This window comes from Dromaius novaehollandiae, chromosome 4 (genome assembly GCF_036370855.1).
Source record: "Dromaius novaehollandiae isolate bDroNov1 chromosome 4, bDroNov1.hap1, whole genome shotgun sequence".
Taxonomy (NCBI): Eukaryota; Metazoa; Chordata; class Aves; order Casuariiformes; family Dromaiidae; genus Dromaius; species Dromaius novaehollandiae.
This window is the reverse complement of record NC_088101.1, coordinates 20,307,811-20,323,825: the sequence shown is the minus strand read 5'-3', so window position 1 is coordinate 20,323,825 and position 16,015 is coordinate 20,307,811. Positions and strand designations below refer to the sequence as shown.

General features: G+C 37.7%; 1 protein-coding gene across 4 annotated transcripts in view; it reads right to left on the bottom strand.

Annotated features, from left to right (window-relative positions):
• The window catches only part of NPNT (nephronectin), a 53,870-nt gene that overhangs the window by 28,517 nt on the left and 9,338 nt on the right, over positions 1–16,015 (bottom strand). For 2 of the 4 annotated variants that reach the window (XM_064510555.1, XM_064510557.1), the window contains exons 3-5: positions 15,590–15,640; positions 7,130–7,222; positions 667–786 (exon numbers count right to left, since the gene is read on the bottom strand). In XM_064510555.1, the coding sequence (XP_064366625.1) occupies positions 667–786; positions 7,130–7,222; positions 15,590–15,640 (264 nt within the window). Of the gene's footprint in view, positions 1–666; positions 787–6,815; positions 6,885–7,129; positions 7,223–15,589; positions 15,641–16,015 lie in introns of those variants that run through there. The other 2 variants (XM_064510556.1, XM_064510558.1) reach the window with 2 other exon arrangements.

Below are 16,015 nucleotides of genomic sequence, written 5' to 3'. Positions count from 1 at the left end.
CATGCAGTAAATTTTTTCTTTCCATGAATTGCATTTATAAGAGAAAAAAAAAAAAAAGAAATACAATTATAGCAAGTTGTGTTATGAAATGCAATCTCCATGAGGAAAATAAATCCCAGTATGTGCTATAAACCCTCCAGGGCAGTACTGCCATTTTAAAATAGCACCTTTAATAAAGGTCATTTCTCTCCCCTTCTCTCTGTCCAGACACTCAAAATATCCACTTTTACGGGAGAGAGAAGGAACCTGATCTCCAGAAAGATCACAGTACAGTTTTATACCAGTCAAACAACCAACATCTGCAGCTTTAATGACTTTAGATTTATACAGACATAGCACTGCAGAACTGCAGGTGTCTTGCTGCTCTGAAAACTGCAAGCCCTTGTCCCTGAAGGCCAATTAACAGTGATTTACAGCACTGGAGAATGTTTCTGGGGAAGCTAGTAATAAAACTAATAAAATCAAAATATTTGCTCTTGTTTTGTTTAGCCTCGTTTCATTAGAACAAAGCAGCTCATTTTGTGCAATTGCCTGATTTCCAGCACGATTTACTTTTACTTTGGGACTCATCTTCATTTCATACAAGTTTCCCAGGGAACCCCGAGCAGTAACACAGGGATACTGAAGAGGAGGTTTGAAAAAAGAAAGCAACAAGCCTTGACGTACTAGAGCACGTTCCATCTGGCATGAGCATGTAGCCATTCAGACAGTAGCACTTGTAGCTGCCGTAGGTATTCATGCATCGATGTTTGCACGGCCGGGGCTTTAGTCCACACTCATTTAGATCTGAAAAGAAGGGTACAAGGGAAGGGAGTGGGAGAAGAAAATATACAAAGTATTTGTGAAAATGCTAGCAGTTAGAGTTCCTGAAGAAAGAAGGAAAAATATGGCAATTCGCTTTTTATATACTGTCCAGCTCATCAGCAAGTATCCAGAATATCCTGCATGAAGTCCTATTTAGTCCTCCTGCCAAGTGGAGTATTTTCTTCTATCTGCATCAAAGATATCCCTTTCAGAAACAACAATATTAGCTTTAACTTATGTACTAGTAGAAGTTTTGTTAGGGAACACATAAGCTCAGACTGCTCACATCCTGCCACTATCCACATCAACCCTATGGCCAGGATCAACCAGAACACTAGAGTAGGAGAGGCAAAGCACACACCACTGCTGCAAACGCTGTCAAAGACCACGCTTCAAAATTAGTGGAAGAGGAAGGCAGGAAAGCTGATGCTGACCCACTGAAAACAGTCTAGTGGAAACAATGTGCTCCTACCAGTTAGACAATACTTCAAAAAGTACCTGCCATCAGTGACATTTGCCAAGGACTACCCATGAAGGCTAATATTTCAGATTTACAATTTAATACATACAGAATTCATCACTTAAAATACTCAGCCCACAATGTTCACATTAGTAGACAAGGCTTCTAACAAGAATTAAAGATTGACTCAAGAATTCCTTCAGAATTCACTTCCAAGAACGCACGTTGATTTTATCTGGGTAAACCAGAATAATCTGTTACTGAACATAGTCATTTGCTGTAGTTATGCAGTAAAGATGACAATAATAAAGTTGAAAATAATAAATCTATTCACAAATCCTGTCAGCAGGTAGTTTTACAACTAAACTACTAACCCTCGTTTCTAATACTGCACAACGCTATCGGGGGTTTTGTTACAGTAAAAGAGTGAGTGTTACTTCCAGGAACTTTTCAAAGAGCCATAACTCCCTAACCAACATCCTAGAAAGGTAAGCCTTGGCTCCTAGCATTTAGTAGGCACATGAACACAATACCTGCTATATACCCGCTGAGAGGGAGATGCATCCTTTTTACGGACTAGATGTGAAAGGTTAGAGATAAGACACTAAAAGAGAAAGACAAGTGTACCTCCAGTTAGAATCATGTCAGTAATTCATTGACTACTTTATGCACTACAGGTAGCAACCTTAACAACAGTCTATGTTGAAATGGAAAGAGAGAAAAGTTGCATTCACTATAAGGAGGAAGTCAGAGAGAACATTGGTTTTAGAAAGTCACACACACAAATCTCCAAATTCCTAGTATTTGGAATTTAAATTTCATCTTGAAACATTGTAATCACTTAGTTTTGGAGTTAGTTTTGACTATGTTTAGTTACTTCTCTTGTATTCACTTTATTCTATTTCTGCCTGTGAATAAATACTGTCACATCAGTTTTTGACTCCTCTGATTCAAATCTTAAAAAACATGCTGTGAGTAAAATGCCTGTGTCTTTCAGCAGTCAATTTTCTTCTCTGGATTGACATAACAGAAAGCTAAGGTCACAAGGCATCAGAAACAGGCTATTAGCACAGCTCCATTTAAACCTATAGCTCATGTGTCATGCGTTTTCATTTTTGCCTTGACATTAGCTATTAAGAGAAGGATGTTTTTAACCTTACGGAGTCAGAATGAATGCTACTGTTTAGGAAAACAAGGATTAGCAATACCTTGGCTGCTTAAAAGCAAAGCCAGCCTCCAAAAAGGTTAGATATGTTCAAGCACACAGAGCAGCCCATCTTATTTTATTTCCTCCCAAATGCAGCTTTTCTGGTTCTCATTTCCATCAGCACAGACAGGCACATACTCAGAAACCACACAGCAAGCAACGCTCCGTTTCCTAGGAGGCATATTGTGTGATTACTGGCAAGTCTTACTGGTTCTTCATAAAGCCCTGCATAAATATGCTGACAGCTCGCTTTATCTGCCTCCACGCTCCCATAATCTGTAACAGTGTGCTTCCCTCAGAAGGGTCCGGAGGTACTGCACATGGACTAGGGGAGCACTGAAACAGTCTGGCTATTAATATACTCTATCTGCTTCAGACGGGTGGTTTTGGTTCTTTAAGTAACGCCTGGTTTTTCAAGAACAGGTTCAAGCTAATGTTAGCAGTTAACAAGTCAGCTATAGCAACATACTTCTTGAACATATGCTGGCTTAAAAAAGGTCAGGTTACTCACCCAAAGATATCAATTGCGTATTTCAAACAACATCTATAAAGAGATCTCAGTATAAATGTCTATACATCAAGAGTAAAAAAGAAAACAGCGGAAGTCTCCTCTAAAAAAAGAAAGCTAAAGAGTATGAATTCAAAGGGTAATGAAAACAACAGTTTTACATCCTTTTTCTTTGTAATAGAGTATCATCATTCCTTCTAGTGACTTAAAATCTTGCACTGCAATTTCAACGATAAAGCACAGCACTATTAAGAATTTAACAAATGTCCATTCGTTATTCTGAAACTGATAATCTCACTGCTCAATCACTTCAACTCAAATGTTGCCTGCAATTATACAGGCAGTATAAAATGAGCATTCTTAACTTCAAAATAACGCAAGACAGTACTGTATACAAAAGCAGGCTGAAAGCTTTAGGCACTAAGGAAAGCAGGGCTGTAACATAAGCGCAGGCTGCCAAGCACAAGTGTTTTATTTTAAAAGAACAGCAAAGAAAATGTGAATGCAAGGAAAGGACAACAGCGCTAGGCTGGCAAATCCAGATGTGACTTCATTGACTGCTGCGTGGCATCACATGAGATCTTGGGTAATGCCTGATGTCTGTGTGCACCTAACAACAGTGGGCGTTCTTCCTAGGTTGATGTTGTACACCGTGCTGTTTGCCTTAGCTTCCACCGAAGACTCCAGCCTACTTTTCTGCCTACTAACTTGGATCAAGCAACACAGAGGTCAAATATTCAATACCAAATTTGCTCAGACTGAGGTAATAGAAAGCCAGTGACCAGAAACCAAGTTAAAAATTAAGCTCTTACCACCTGCGCTATACAAAGTAGATCAGCTTTCATTCTCAGAGAGTATCATCACACAACCACATTAAATTTGCTCCGGAGCAGATGTGTATCACCCTATGAATTTTCTTTACAGTACTTAGGTCTGATAAATGAACAGCTGCCAGATTCAGAAGTTAACAATCCTCATTTTCTTCAACTTTCAGCTTTGTGTGAATTACAGTTTTGTCTTTATCTGACCTGATAAGCAATTTCCATTGCTTTCAGTTTAGAAAGGAACTTAGAAATAAGTAAAAAGCAGTGCAAGTCCTGAAAGAAGAGCAAAGAAACAGTAGCAAAGGTACAACAGTAACTTTTGTGGAGTGTCAAGCCTTTCCAGAATACAAGCACACAGTATCAAGGAAATACAATCAGTTATTTGCTCTGCATGCCAATGACTCTGCAGGCTCAGCTTTCACATTGCAGCCACTAGCCTCCAACCTCTTTGCAAGACTTTGCATTTTTGTCTCAAGCTGTGCAGCCACCTGAAATAAAGGACCGTCTCACCCCTTGAAGGTGCAGTTGTAGCGTGAAGATTCAGGGGCCGCAAAAGAAGTGGTTCACTGTTGTGGCCAGGTAGACTTGCGTACAGTTGCTCATCTTCACAGGATGGGAAGAAGGCATAATAAAAACAAAATGACCAAATCTTTCTAATACACATTACTTTATCATCAAAAAAGAAAAAAATCAGGTGCTGACAAGAACTGCCTTACAAAAAGAGAAAGAGGTAAACTTTCACAAGATGTTCCTGGAACAAGCAGATAACAACTTATAAGAGAGATGTGATATATTCTTTTATGTGAAGTCAACCTTTCCCAGCCACAGAAAGCAATCCGCATACACTTCAGACAACTAGCAAAAACTCTAAGTTCTCAACTATTCGTATTTGCCAGTGAACACAGATTTTATTGAAGAGCAAGTATCAATTTTCTGATGAATACATTTTGAAAGAACTGTAAGTTCCATTATGACCACTATGAATTAGAGAGCTGGCAAAGGGTATTTTCTTTCAGAATGCTCAGCAATTTTATTTTATTTTACTGGCTACAGCTGTAAACTTGGGCTCAAAAAGCTAGAAGGGAGACACTACATCACTAGTGAGATTTGAATGCATTTGGGAGAGCATGTGGTTACCTCCTGTGCAAAGCCACTGCAATTTAGTTGCTGCTGCTAGTAGTACAGTAAGAGACAGTATCAGCTAATCCTACTTTCTGTGAGTGACCTAAAGCAAGGTCTAGATTGCCACTGCCACCACAGTGCCCCTGGAAAAGGACTAACATTCAGGCATCATCACACAGTTGAAGTTCGACAGTTCAGCTGTGAGGCTGGATTGCTGTCTTGGCTTGATCTGTGGAATATGGTTTGATCCGTAAGGTCCATGAGCAGATGAGATGTAAAGCCTATTTATCAGCACTTGTACTCAAAGAATGCCTTTCACCGCAAATCTGAGCATACTTTACAGCCCAGTACCATTCACACAGCCCAGAAAGACTTCCATCTCTGCAAGGGGACTCCAGTATCTCTTCTGCCAGCACCACTACTTTTTGTTATTACTAATGATTATTCTAGAACAGAAGCAAGAAAGATCTCCCAAGGACTGAACAGGACAGCTGCTACATATCAAGATATAATATAGGCTGTGTTTATCCTGTATGGTAACTGTGCTTCATGGGATGCCCTACAGATCTAATGCACCCAGTACTCCAGATCAGGAGTGGCTGGACCGTGCTGTGGCTCTCTTCCCAGCCATACATTTGGATTTCCTTCCAGCAAAAGTAGGGCTGCACATGAACTATGAACATTCAGGTCTCATCCTCATGTGGCATTAGCACACGGCAGGGGTGCACACCCTGACCCCAGGAACAGCTCTAAGGTCTCAGCATATAAGGTAGCATAGACATAGCTGTAGTCACCTAAACTGATGTACATTTTGGCCACGACAGCCAGTAGGCACCTCATGCACATCTGCCATGGGAACCTTGTCCCTGATACCACGCAAGAACATTTGGTCAATACTGCCTAAAAGGCTGCCTTTAATCATTTTCTACCATGTTTGTTTTCCTTCTTTAGCACTTCTTGGAAAGTGAATTGTTTAGTTCAAAACACCGCAGCCTCCAGCAATTTGCACAGCATATATTTGACATTATTAAAGTAATATATTTATATATAAAACTTACATATATACATAATAACCATTAGTTCACTGCACTATATTCTAGAAAAGTTCCAGACTGACCAAAACAGGTGTAGAATACGAAAGTCATAACATCCTATCCATGTCAGCCCAGAGTGAAGGGAGAAGGAGAAAGGATAATTTGAGAGATGACAGAGTAAGTGAGACTTAAAACCAAACTGAAAAGCACAACATTTATTTCTATATCAGTTTGGGACAGATTAGTAAATCTGAGAATAAATATTTATATATTTTAAAGAAAATAATTCACTTCAAAATGAATGTGTCAAAAGGAGGTTAGGAAGCATCAGAGAATACATTTCTGGACAGCAGCTTAGCCCTAACTTTGGCTGATTTGTCTACCATACTTCCTCAGCATACTCAGAAAACATTTACGAACATGTATGCTGCGACAACTGGAAAAGAAAACAGCCTTAATGAGACATCTCTATAAGTGAACATGTCTTAGGCATCAAAAGCTAATAAGTTCTGTATTATAATACTGTTTTATACTATATATGTTCTTTATATCACTACACATTTTGGAGGTCAAATTTGGGCAAAAAAAAAAAAAAAAAGGAAAACTACCTATGATAATTTATTAAGAGAACGCTTCATCTTTCCAACTTTTAATTGCATGTTACAAGTTTTTGCTAGCTAACTCATTCAGCATTAGAAACACAGAAAGAAAAATGCAGGAATGAAATTGTTTCTAATTAAGCATATACTACTCCACTACCCAAACCTGAGAATTGTTACTCTGCTACGAAATAGCAATCCTAACCACAAGATTTAAATTATTTAATCCAAATTCAGGAAAGCGTGTAAATACATACTTCACATTAATCCCACTGACTTCTTCTGAATGAAAGTAAATGTTTTCCCTGTATCATTCTCCTGGAGATGTCATTCTCCCTACAAATGTAAATCTCAGTATCAGAATAGCTGCAGCAGGAAAAGACCTGGTATTTGAGTTCATTATCTATGACTGCAGGCAACATACACAACCTTGTGATGAATACTACACACTTGTGAAGAATTAGCAATGTATGAAAATTAAAGTTCCTAGGCAAGATACAATTAGCACTTTTTTTTCAAGTTCCAAAATACTTCTGTGATTTCATGAAGGAGTTCTCTTTCTTGAATTTACCTTGGTTGCAGGTTTTTCCAGTGTATCCTGGATGGCACTTACACTTGTTTGGTCCAATACATTCACCATGTTTGCATCCTGGCTGGCATATAGCTGCAAATGGAAAAAAAAAAAAAAAAAAAAAAAACCACTCATTACTCTTCTGTTCCCATCATGGCTGATGGCACATTACTTTCAAACAAATGACAACAACCTAACACATAGTACCATTTATGTTCCTCCCTTAAGCACCATTACATGTTTCAAATACCCACTGTTCAAGCCACAGGTACACTTTGAAAGATAGTCACCACCCCAATATACATGGAAAGGATGAGCCATCCATTAGTATTCTATTTCTGTATAATAGTACACTGCGCTGTCTCTGGGATAATAAATGCTTTTAGCACCTGACCAGCAAGCGGATATCAGGCCTTCTGTAACTCTATGTATATATGTACTATGATTCACATCAAGTTTGATATACCTGGAATATGCTCTAGCTCCATAGGAAATGTGTACATCAATGCCATAGTTAACATATGTACAAAGCCATAGTTCAATCACTGATAAGCAGCAACACAGTTCCTACTATTCACAGATTTCCTCTATGACTTCTTCGGACAATGACATTTTTTACCCCCCATTAAGAAATGTTTTGGCTGACTCTAATCCCTTTTCAGGTGTTGGGATTCTGGCATGGGAATGACATTTATGTTTTCTTTTGGTGGAAAAAAGGAGTGGGTAAAAGCAAAAGCAACACTGCAATACACTACTTTATCACTGCATGCATCTATGTCACTTCTATTCAGAACATTTCAAGTATACATCATCAAAACTGCTATACAAATATAGCTGAAGAATGTGATGTTCTATTCTGCTTCCAGAATCAAACTTGCCGAGTAATTTCTAATTCCCCAATTGGAGCATAAATACAGAACTCCAAGAAATAATAGTTAGGAAGCCATTTTTGGTGCCTCTCTTTCTCTTACTTTAAACACAAATAAAATGCATAAAACAGGCTTTTAAAACTTCAATAATAAAAAAATTGCTTTTGAAAAAACATAATTCCAAGTCCAGAACTTTAATAATAAAACAAACATTGCTTTTGAAGAAACGTAAGTTCAAGAATTTATTCCTACTGACCTACTATTATCCAATAGGAATATTTTCAGAGTGCTAAGAATCCTGCACAACTCTGGAAAACATTTCACAGCTGAAACAATTTTAAACAGACATTGCCAAATACTTTTATTATAGTGTCTTCCTATTACTAAACATATTGTTTTAACCTACCAAAAAAATGAAATATTTACTATGCTCCAAAATGATGTTTATCATGATATATGACAAAATGCAGATGTAAAATGCTGGTGAGCTTACTGTTTAAGCAAGACAGACACAAATTAGAGAGACACCAGAAGGTGGCATAACTTGAATACCCTACAGTTAAGATTTATTATTTATCCTTGCTGTGAGTTCATTTTGTAAAATAATGGTATCATTTGGATATAATTTTAATTAATCTGACAGAAGTCTATATCAAAAAATTGGATGTATTAAGAATCTAATTTAACAGAAATCTGTCAGAAGGCACTCACAAATGTAGCCTGCATTCTAGCCCAAGCTGTTCTACACAGTTGAAGTAAACAAAATTAAAATCCAAACAAGAGATTAGTTTTTCTTTTGGTTGTGAAAGAAATATGCAAATGCATCTCTGATGTTCTAAAACCTTTTCCATAAGATTCAAAGAATCCAGAATTGGCAATTCCCACAATTACATCCACAGAGGGAACTATAGCACAGAAAGGGTTTGCGCTATTTAAGTTTTAGAACTGAGTTTGCCCTCTACTATCAGCACATCTTTCTGTATGTACATGTACATACATTGTATACATTGTACATAAATGGCCAGCGATGCTCCCTGAGAATACGAGACCTTGTTTTTAACGCATGGCACTGCTCTTGATGGCTTTTCCTCACAAGTTGGTGCAGTCTCTCTCCTAAAACTTTCTTAAGAGATATTTTAAAAGGCAACACAGTTGTTTTTTGGTTAACACAAGATGTTTTCCCTATAAACACAGCCCAGAAACAAAGAAAGAGTATTTGGAATCACAGAAACTTCTTTCACTTAAATAGTTAGGGGAAGGGGCTGCTTAGACTACTAAAAAGAATGTTTCAAAAAGCATGACCTTGAGCAATGCTTGGACAGATTCGACTGAAAAGCAACTGATGCTCCATGGAAAACTTCTACTTGAAAATGATTACTTCCCCTTTTTAATCACTATGGTCACAAACAGAAAAAAAGATCTTTGTTACATAAGACCTCATTATACACTGTGACTCTTAACTTCATAGGCCCAACTCCAATTTGGGACTGAGGATGGCAAAATAAAGACGATTGAACCAACTTCATGACTTTGAATAGGGGAGAAAGAAAAAGATGTGATCTAAATCACAGTAGAAACAAAAATGACTACAAATACATTTGTGAAAGTTTCCATGAAATTTCAGCTGTGTTTTAATGAGAATCCATATCGAGAAGCAGGACGCAGCTAGATAACAATAACAACTTTAAAAAAACCCACAAAGCACCATGGGACCAGCTAGTGTGAAGTGTTACAGTTCCATAACTGGATCCGTGGCAACTTAGGTTAGCTGACAGTAAAGACTCTTGCCCCCCCCCACTGATGTTGAGTGTAAATTAGGAGCAGCTCAGATGGAGAAAAGAGATCTAAGACTTGAAGATAAAAAAGCTTATACAATTTAGTAATGGAAATTTTTCAACTAATTCAGAAATTCAAATAACTTTGTCATTAGGAATGCGATGTGTTTATCTGCAAGCTTGCTCTAATTCTGTCAGTCAACCAAGTAGGTCAGATACTGTCCTATAACAAAAATTATATATTAGCATCAGGAAATAAACAGTTTAAAACAAATGATATAGAACTGTCTACAGATAAAAAACAGGGAATGTAGGCTATGTTATTACATCCAACAATAGGAACTCAGGGATCCTCAAGAAATGATCTAGTGCAATACATCTCAATCAGCTTAGCCCCACAGTACAGCTGCAGTCATTTGGTGTCTTGTATGGCATACAGGTAATGGACAGGAGAAAGGTAGGTCTTAATTTTAGACTGCCTCTCAAGTCCCAAGAAATAATTAAGTGCACTTAAATTGCATGACAGATGTGTCTTTTGCCTGTTTTCAAAAGTCTCAAGCGAAGGCAATTTCAGTGCCTCAAAAGTCTACTGCTTAAGAATCCCTGCTATTATGATTTATAAACTTTCTGTGAAAGTTTTCTAGCAAACCACAGCCCATAAAGTCAAAGGCAATACAGAATGTCATTTTGCACATTAAACGGGTATTTGGAAATCCATGTTTGCTGCCAAACACCGTCCTTGGGGAAAAAAAAATGTTTATTAGAATATAGTCTGTGTATCTCAGCTACTTAAATATTCTGTATCTTATTTATACATAACAGCTGAAATTCAATACAGTGTTATGACTGGGAATTAATACATAAAAAAGGGAAGCATTTAGCAGTAAGCTTCACAACATCTGTAATTCTGCTAACACTACAAATACATTTTATATCACTTCCTACCAGGAACCAAGCCACTCTCACTGAGCAATGGGTATGTCTTCCCATTAATTTTAATGAAGATTTGTATGGTGCTCAGGATTTTTAAGAAATAGGCCACATTCAGCCGACTCTGCACACGTGGCTTGGATTCCACTGGCTCCATCTAAATTGCTTTTTCCACTGCACCTCTACCAGCCCCAGAGAGGCGGCTTAGCTTGCATTCTGCCATCTCTAGGATGCAAATACACCTTTCTTCTTAGCTGGCTTTCCTTGCTAAAGGGACTAGTAGATTCATGCTGGAGCTCCAGGAGTGACCTAACACATGCTGTGTGGATAATCAACAGCCGAAAGAGGGGCAGAACCTAGGTGCTAGTAAAGATACACTCCTGACTTCTGAAGGGTTCCATGCGCGTAAGGTCAACAATGAGATCTGGGTATAAAAATAAACTTGAGCCTGACTTTCAGCCTTTCTTTTAATAGCAGGCAGTTATTTCAGTTGTTGGTCATGTCTCTAGACTGTGTGGTGAGGGCTAAATTTCATACGTTGATTTTGGTGTGTTTTTCCTTTTAATTTTCCACTCAACTTCTTTTCTTACAAAGTTCCAAACACTCCTGCTCACACACGAATACACTGAGTATGTTCACTTCTTACTACAATTAGACTCATTAGTAGTTAAAAAAAAAAAGTCTCCCAAGTAATATGCTGTGCATCCTGACAACAAAAATTTCCCCCACAACCAACCACAATGAAACAAATGGAATATCATTTCCCTTAGATCAACTCAAATTTCCGATGACTGTTTAAAAATGACTGAAGTAAGCCTAGTCCATGTATGAACTTTAAACTGCTATGTGACACTCATTTCCTTACTGGACAAGAAAAAAATGTAGATATTGGAGAGTGACACCAGACTGAGAAAGTCACACTCTTACAGACTCATGACATTCTCTTAAGACAATGAAGTTCAAAAGCCAAGAGTCTGGGAAAGTTGCCAAAAAGAAACAAACTTTCTACACTTTATAAGATTAATTTTTTTTAAACAAAAGTTAAGAATGTCTAAGTACACTTGTTCTATAGACTAGCTGGCCGCTAAACAGAAGACTGCTTATTTATTATTGTATTAATGTCAACAAAAAACTATGATTTCTCCCAGGACTCCTTTCTGAAAGCACTGAAACTGGCATCTCATAGTACAGTGAAGTGGGTTTAGACAGACAGATAGAAGGAAATTCTAAGCACAGCTATCCTGCTAATTAGTCAACTGCTGCTTACTTATCTAGGACATAAAATAAACTACAGCTAAGCTTTCCATTTCACTTGATGCCCAGTTCATTCAAGAGATATCAGAAAATAAACACTGATCTCATGATCATTCATTCCTGTCTGCTTATTTTAAATTGTTATTCTGGGCCAGATGCGAAGAGTTGCTCTCTCTCTTAATTTCCATTGACTTCAATGAGACTTAAGGAGGTATCCTATAGCCTTTTATTTGGCCATAAATGTAACAGTACTTATTTTAAAAGATTGGCAAGAACTCACTTTTCCTCTCAAATAAGATGATAAATACCACATTTTAAGTTTCACTTAAATGTCAGGACAAATTAAATTTCCTGTAAAAATAATACAGGGAATTGAAACATGAAAAAGAGAGTGGTTTGGGTTTTGGTATTTTCAAGTGTGGGAGAAAGAGAAGTTGTGGTAAAATGCACACACTGTCAGCTTGTGTTAAGCTTGTGTAAAAGCTGAAAGCCACCCATTCAGCCACTACTAACAGCTGATGCTGCCTAAACATGACTAAATCATCCTGAATTATTGTTAACTGCTGCATAAATTTAAGAAATGAAAAATGCATTCAGTCAATTCATTATGGGCCTACAAATGGGTTGGGTTCCCCCCAGTTTCATGGGTATTTTCTCCCTGTACATACTGCCCTCAGAACTACTCTGGAAGTCCTCCTCAGGTTTTTCTCAGTTGCAACGGGCTAAACTGCCTAACTTTTGAGGACATCAGTGACTACCATGTGTTGTCACCTCTATTCCCATCTAAAATTTTAACCTTAATGATTTATTGCTTGATGACCATGCACTGTCTGGTGTAGTCCTAACTAGATGGCTGCACTGCCTGTGTACCTAACTGCTCTTTTTCATTTGTGGCCAATAACAGAAATTCCACAGCTTTCTAGTGGAGTATCTCTATTATTATAATTCTTACTTGGTTCTTCAACATTTCTAGCTATGTCTTCGATGAATTTAGCCTCGAGCATAATTCTTTGAGGACATACCCAGACCTTGCATCTTTTTCTCTGTTTTGTCTCTTCTCTCAATTTCTACTTCTTAATAAAGTTATTTCTTATTCCACTTACCTGCTTTCTTATATGATGTCCACAAGAGGGTTTCACTGAAAAAAGCTGCTCTCAAAGTCTTTAGTTGCTCTCTCTGCATCCCTCACTCAAATCTGACTCGAAATGGCAGACTGCAGATGTTCAGCCTGCCCTTGAACTTCTATTTTCACCTCTCTGAAGTCTAAAAATATCCATAAGAACACCTGCATCTGAAGCAAACTGTGCTTACTGTCCACCCAAACGGCTTTGCTTCCATCCCCTCCTCCTAAGTAACATATAGCCACTCATTTATTCCGTCCTTAAATCACAGCTCTTTAAAATTGTTTGCCCAAACGCAGGAGGTAATTTATGCATCGGTACAGAGATTATTATATATTTATTATTCAGCTTCACAAACCTTTACTGGATCCTTTTACACTGCAGTGCCAACTTTATTATCCAGACTTGCTCGTTGGTGAAGCAAGCTGTCTTTTATGCTGCCTCCTTCACCGCAGTCTCCCTTTCTCCTGCAGCCTAACAAACCATAACCTCAAATTCTGCACCTATTCTCCACAAAGCCAGCTTGGTTTTGAAACACCTGCCTATTTCTGTCTATATTTGGCAATTCTACAGATTTAAGTAACGATATGTCATAACGACACACTCAGTAAAACAAAAATCTGCCTTATTCACAATTATTTTTATCTAGAGATTCTCCAAGATACTAGCTACCTCGCAAAATAAATTGCTGCATATATTCAAAAGATAAATATTTCTTTTTTGGTCAATCACATACCTATGCAAGATAATGCATAAAGTTGAACCTACCACACAGTAATCGGCAGGTGGTAAAAGCATGCCATACCTATAATTCACATTACAGAATTACTTGTGAAAAAATAACTTTGCTTCCTAAATAAGTGTACCAGAAGTCATAACATCTCTGTAGGCTTCAGTAAGCCTGATTAGGGCAACTGGGTATTGATTCTCAGATAATTTGACATGCAAACCATTCCTTTATTTTTGAAAGACAAATGTACTTGACCAACTTCTGTAGCTGAAGACTGATAACATCATCAGATAAAATGGTAGTATCTAGTGACTGAGTCTTTTTTCAGAAATGATTTGCACTTATCTGTAATATTCATGATAACAAATGTTGTCAAAGTGCATGTATAAGCTTCTACCTAAAATATACAACACTATTAAATAACCAGCTCCTAATTTTACATGCACAACTACCACATTTGCCTGGGTAAATCAGTTACTAAATTTGCACATATGAATGTGGTAATAGCACATTAACATGATAAATTGCAACCAGGGGGGGCTATTCATTGCAGTGAATTCTTTGCTTGCCTATGATTGCTGCCAAATGTGCTCCTAAACTGCATATGCAAATCCAGATTCTGGTTCAAGAATGCCTTGCTATTCAGACAGAACAACTCTTTAAAGCACGCACAGCTTTAAACATAAGCTCAGGTAACACTGAAATCAACAGGACTTAATGAAGTCAGTGAAAGGTAATCAAATGCTTATGCACTTAAACACTCTTTTTAAAAATCAATGACAAATTCATCCAATGAATATGCAGAATTGGAATTCTTCTCTGGAAAAGCAAGAAATATTTCATGTTTTGTCAAGCTCTTCATATTTGCACTTTGAGTGGTTCATGATAATCACTTAAAGAATGGAGCTTTATCATCTCAAATGCATGTTTGCTACCTGCATCTTTCTGTGCGTGTATTGAATTCCAGCCGGTAGAAGCAGGCTAGCATGAGTGTCACTAGGTGTGGTGGCAGAACAGAAATTGGGCCCTATATCACTATCTTCTTTATAACATGCAATACCCACTGGCTTCAGTGAAATACATTCTGCATCACAGTGACAACACTGAATTTAATGCACAGCTGAACAGCTGATTGCTTTGCTCCCCTTCTGAAGACCAGTGTTCCCAGCACAGGGATAACTAAACAAGACGTATCAATTCCTAAGCAATGCGAGACTATAACCCTGAATACTAACAGAAACTGGTGTTGATTTCATCACGCTTTAATATGCCAGATTATACACTGCCGTAGGTCAGGGGCTGTAAAGCTTCCCTGTTGTTGGAATGACAACCTGCAGCAGAGGTGCAAAGCAGACAACTAGGGGCAATAAGTGCTTCAGCTATCCCAGACGAATCTCCCACTGCACATGATTCAATACCTTGAAAGCAAAATCAGGCCTCTTAAGTCTGTCAGTGTGTAAATGTGATGCTGGCAGCATAAACGATTTGCAGGAAGGCAAAATATTTCTTGGGGCTTGAGGGGGAAAAAAAAGGAAAAGAAAAAGGGAAAAGTGCAAGATTTTAGATGATAAGCATGTATCTTTCATTAAATAGGTGAATGGAATAGAACAGCCCTGTAAATTTCTTCCCCCCCCCCCCATCTTCCCCAAACCAGATAATTTAAAAAAAAAAGAACATCTTCTTGCCATGTATCATAGTTTTCAAGTAAACTTATGACTTAGAGGCCATAACTCCAAGCCATAATCTTGCCAAAATTATTTCAAGAAATATGTTCAGCTAACCTTTGGGCTGGCACCTTAGGCTGGCTATTCTCTGCCTTAAGACGTAGAAAGCTGCAAAACAAATATCCAAAAAAAGAAATTCCAGCTTTTTTTTCCTGTAAGGAGGATGGACTTGGCTGGGGTTTTTATCAACTTGTTACATTCCTGGAGACTTACACACATTCAACATTCAGAGCTTTTCTGAAATAAAAAAAATTCTGGTACACATTTTAAAATAGAAATACCTTACATCAGTATTTCTTTATGAGATTTAACAAACATGTTCTGATACATAAGAGTAATTAAATATAATGACGTGATGCTATTCTTATTCAATCAACTAAGGAGCTACTTTGTCATGTTTCATATGGGTACATAGTTGTAAAAATTCTCATGTTTCATGGTTTAAGTTCAATGTTTCCATCAACAGAACAGAAAAGCTTTTCT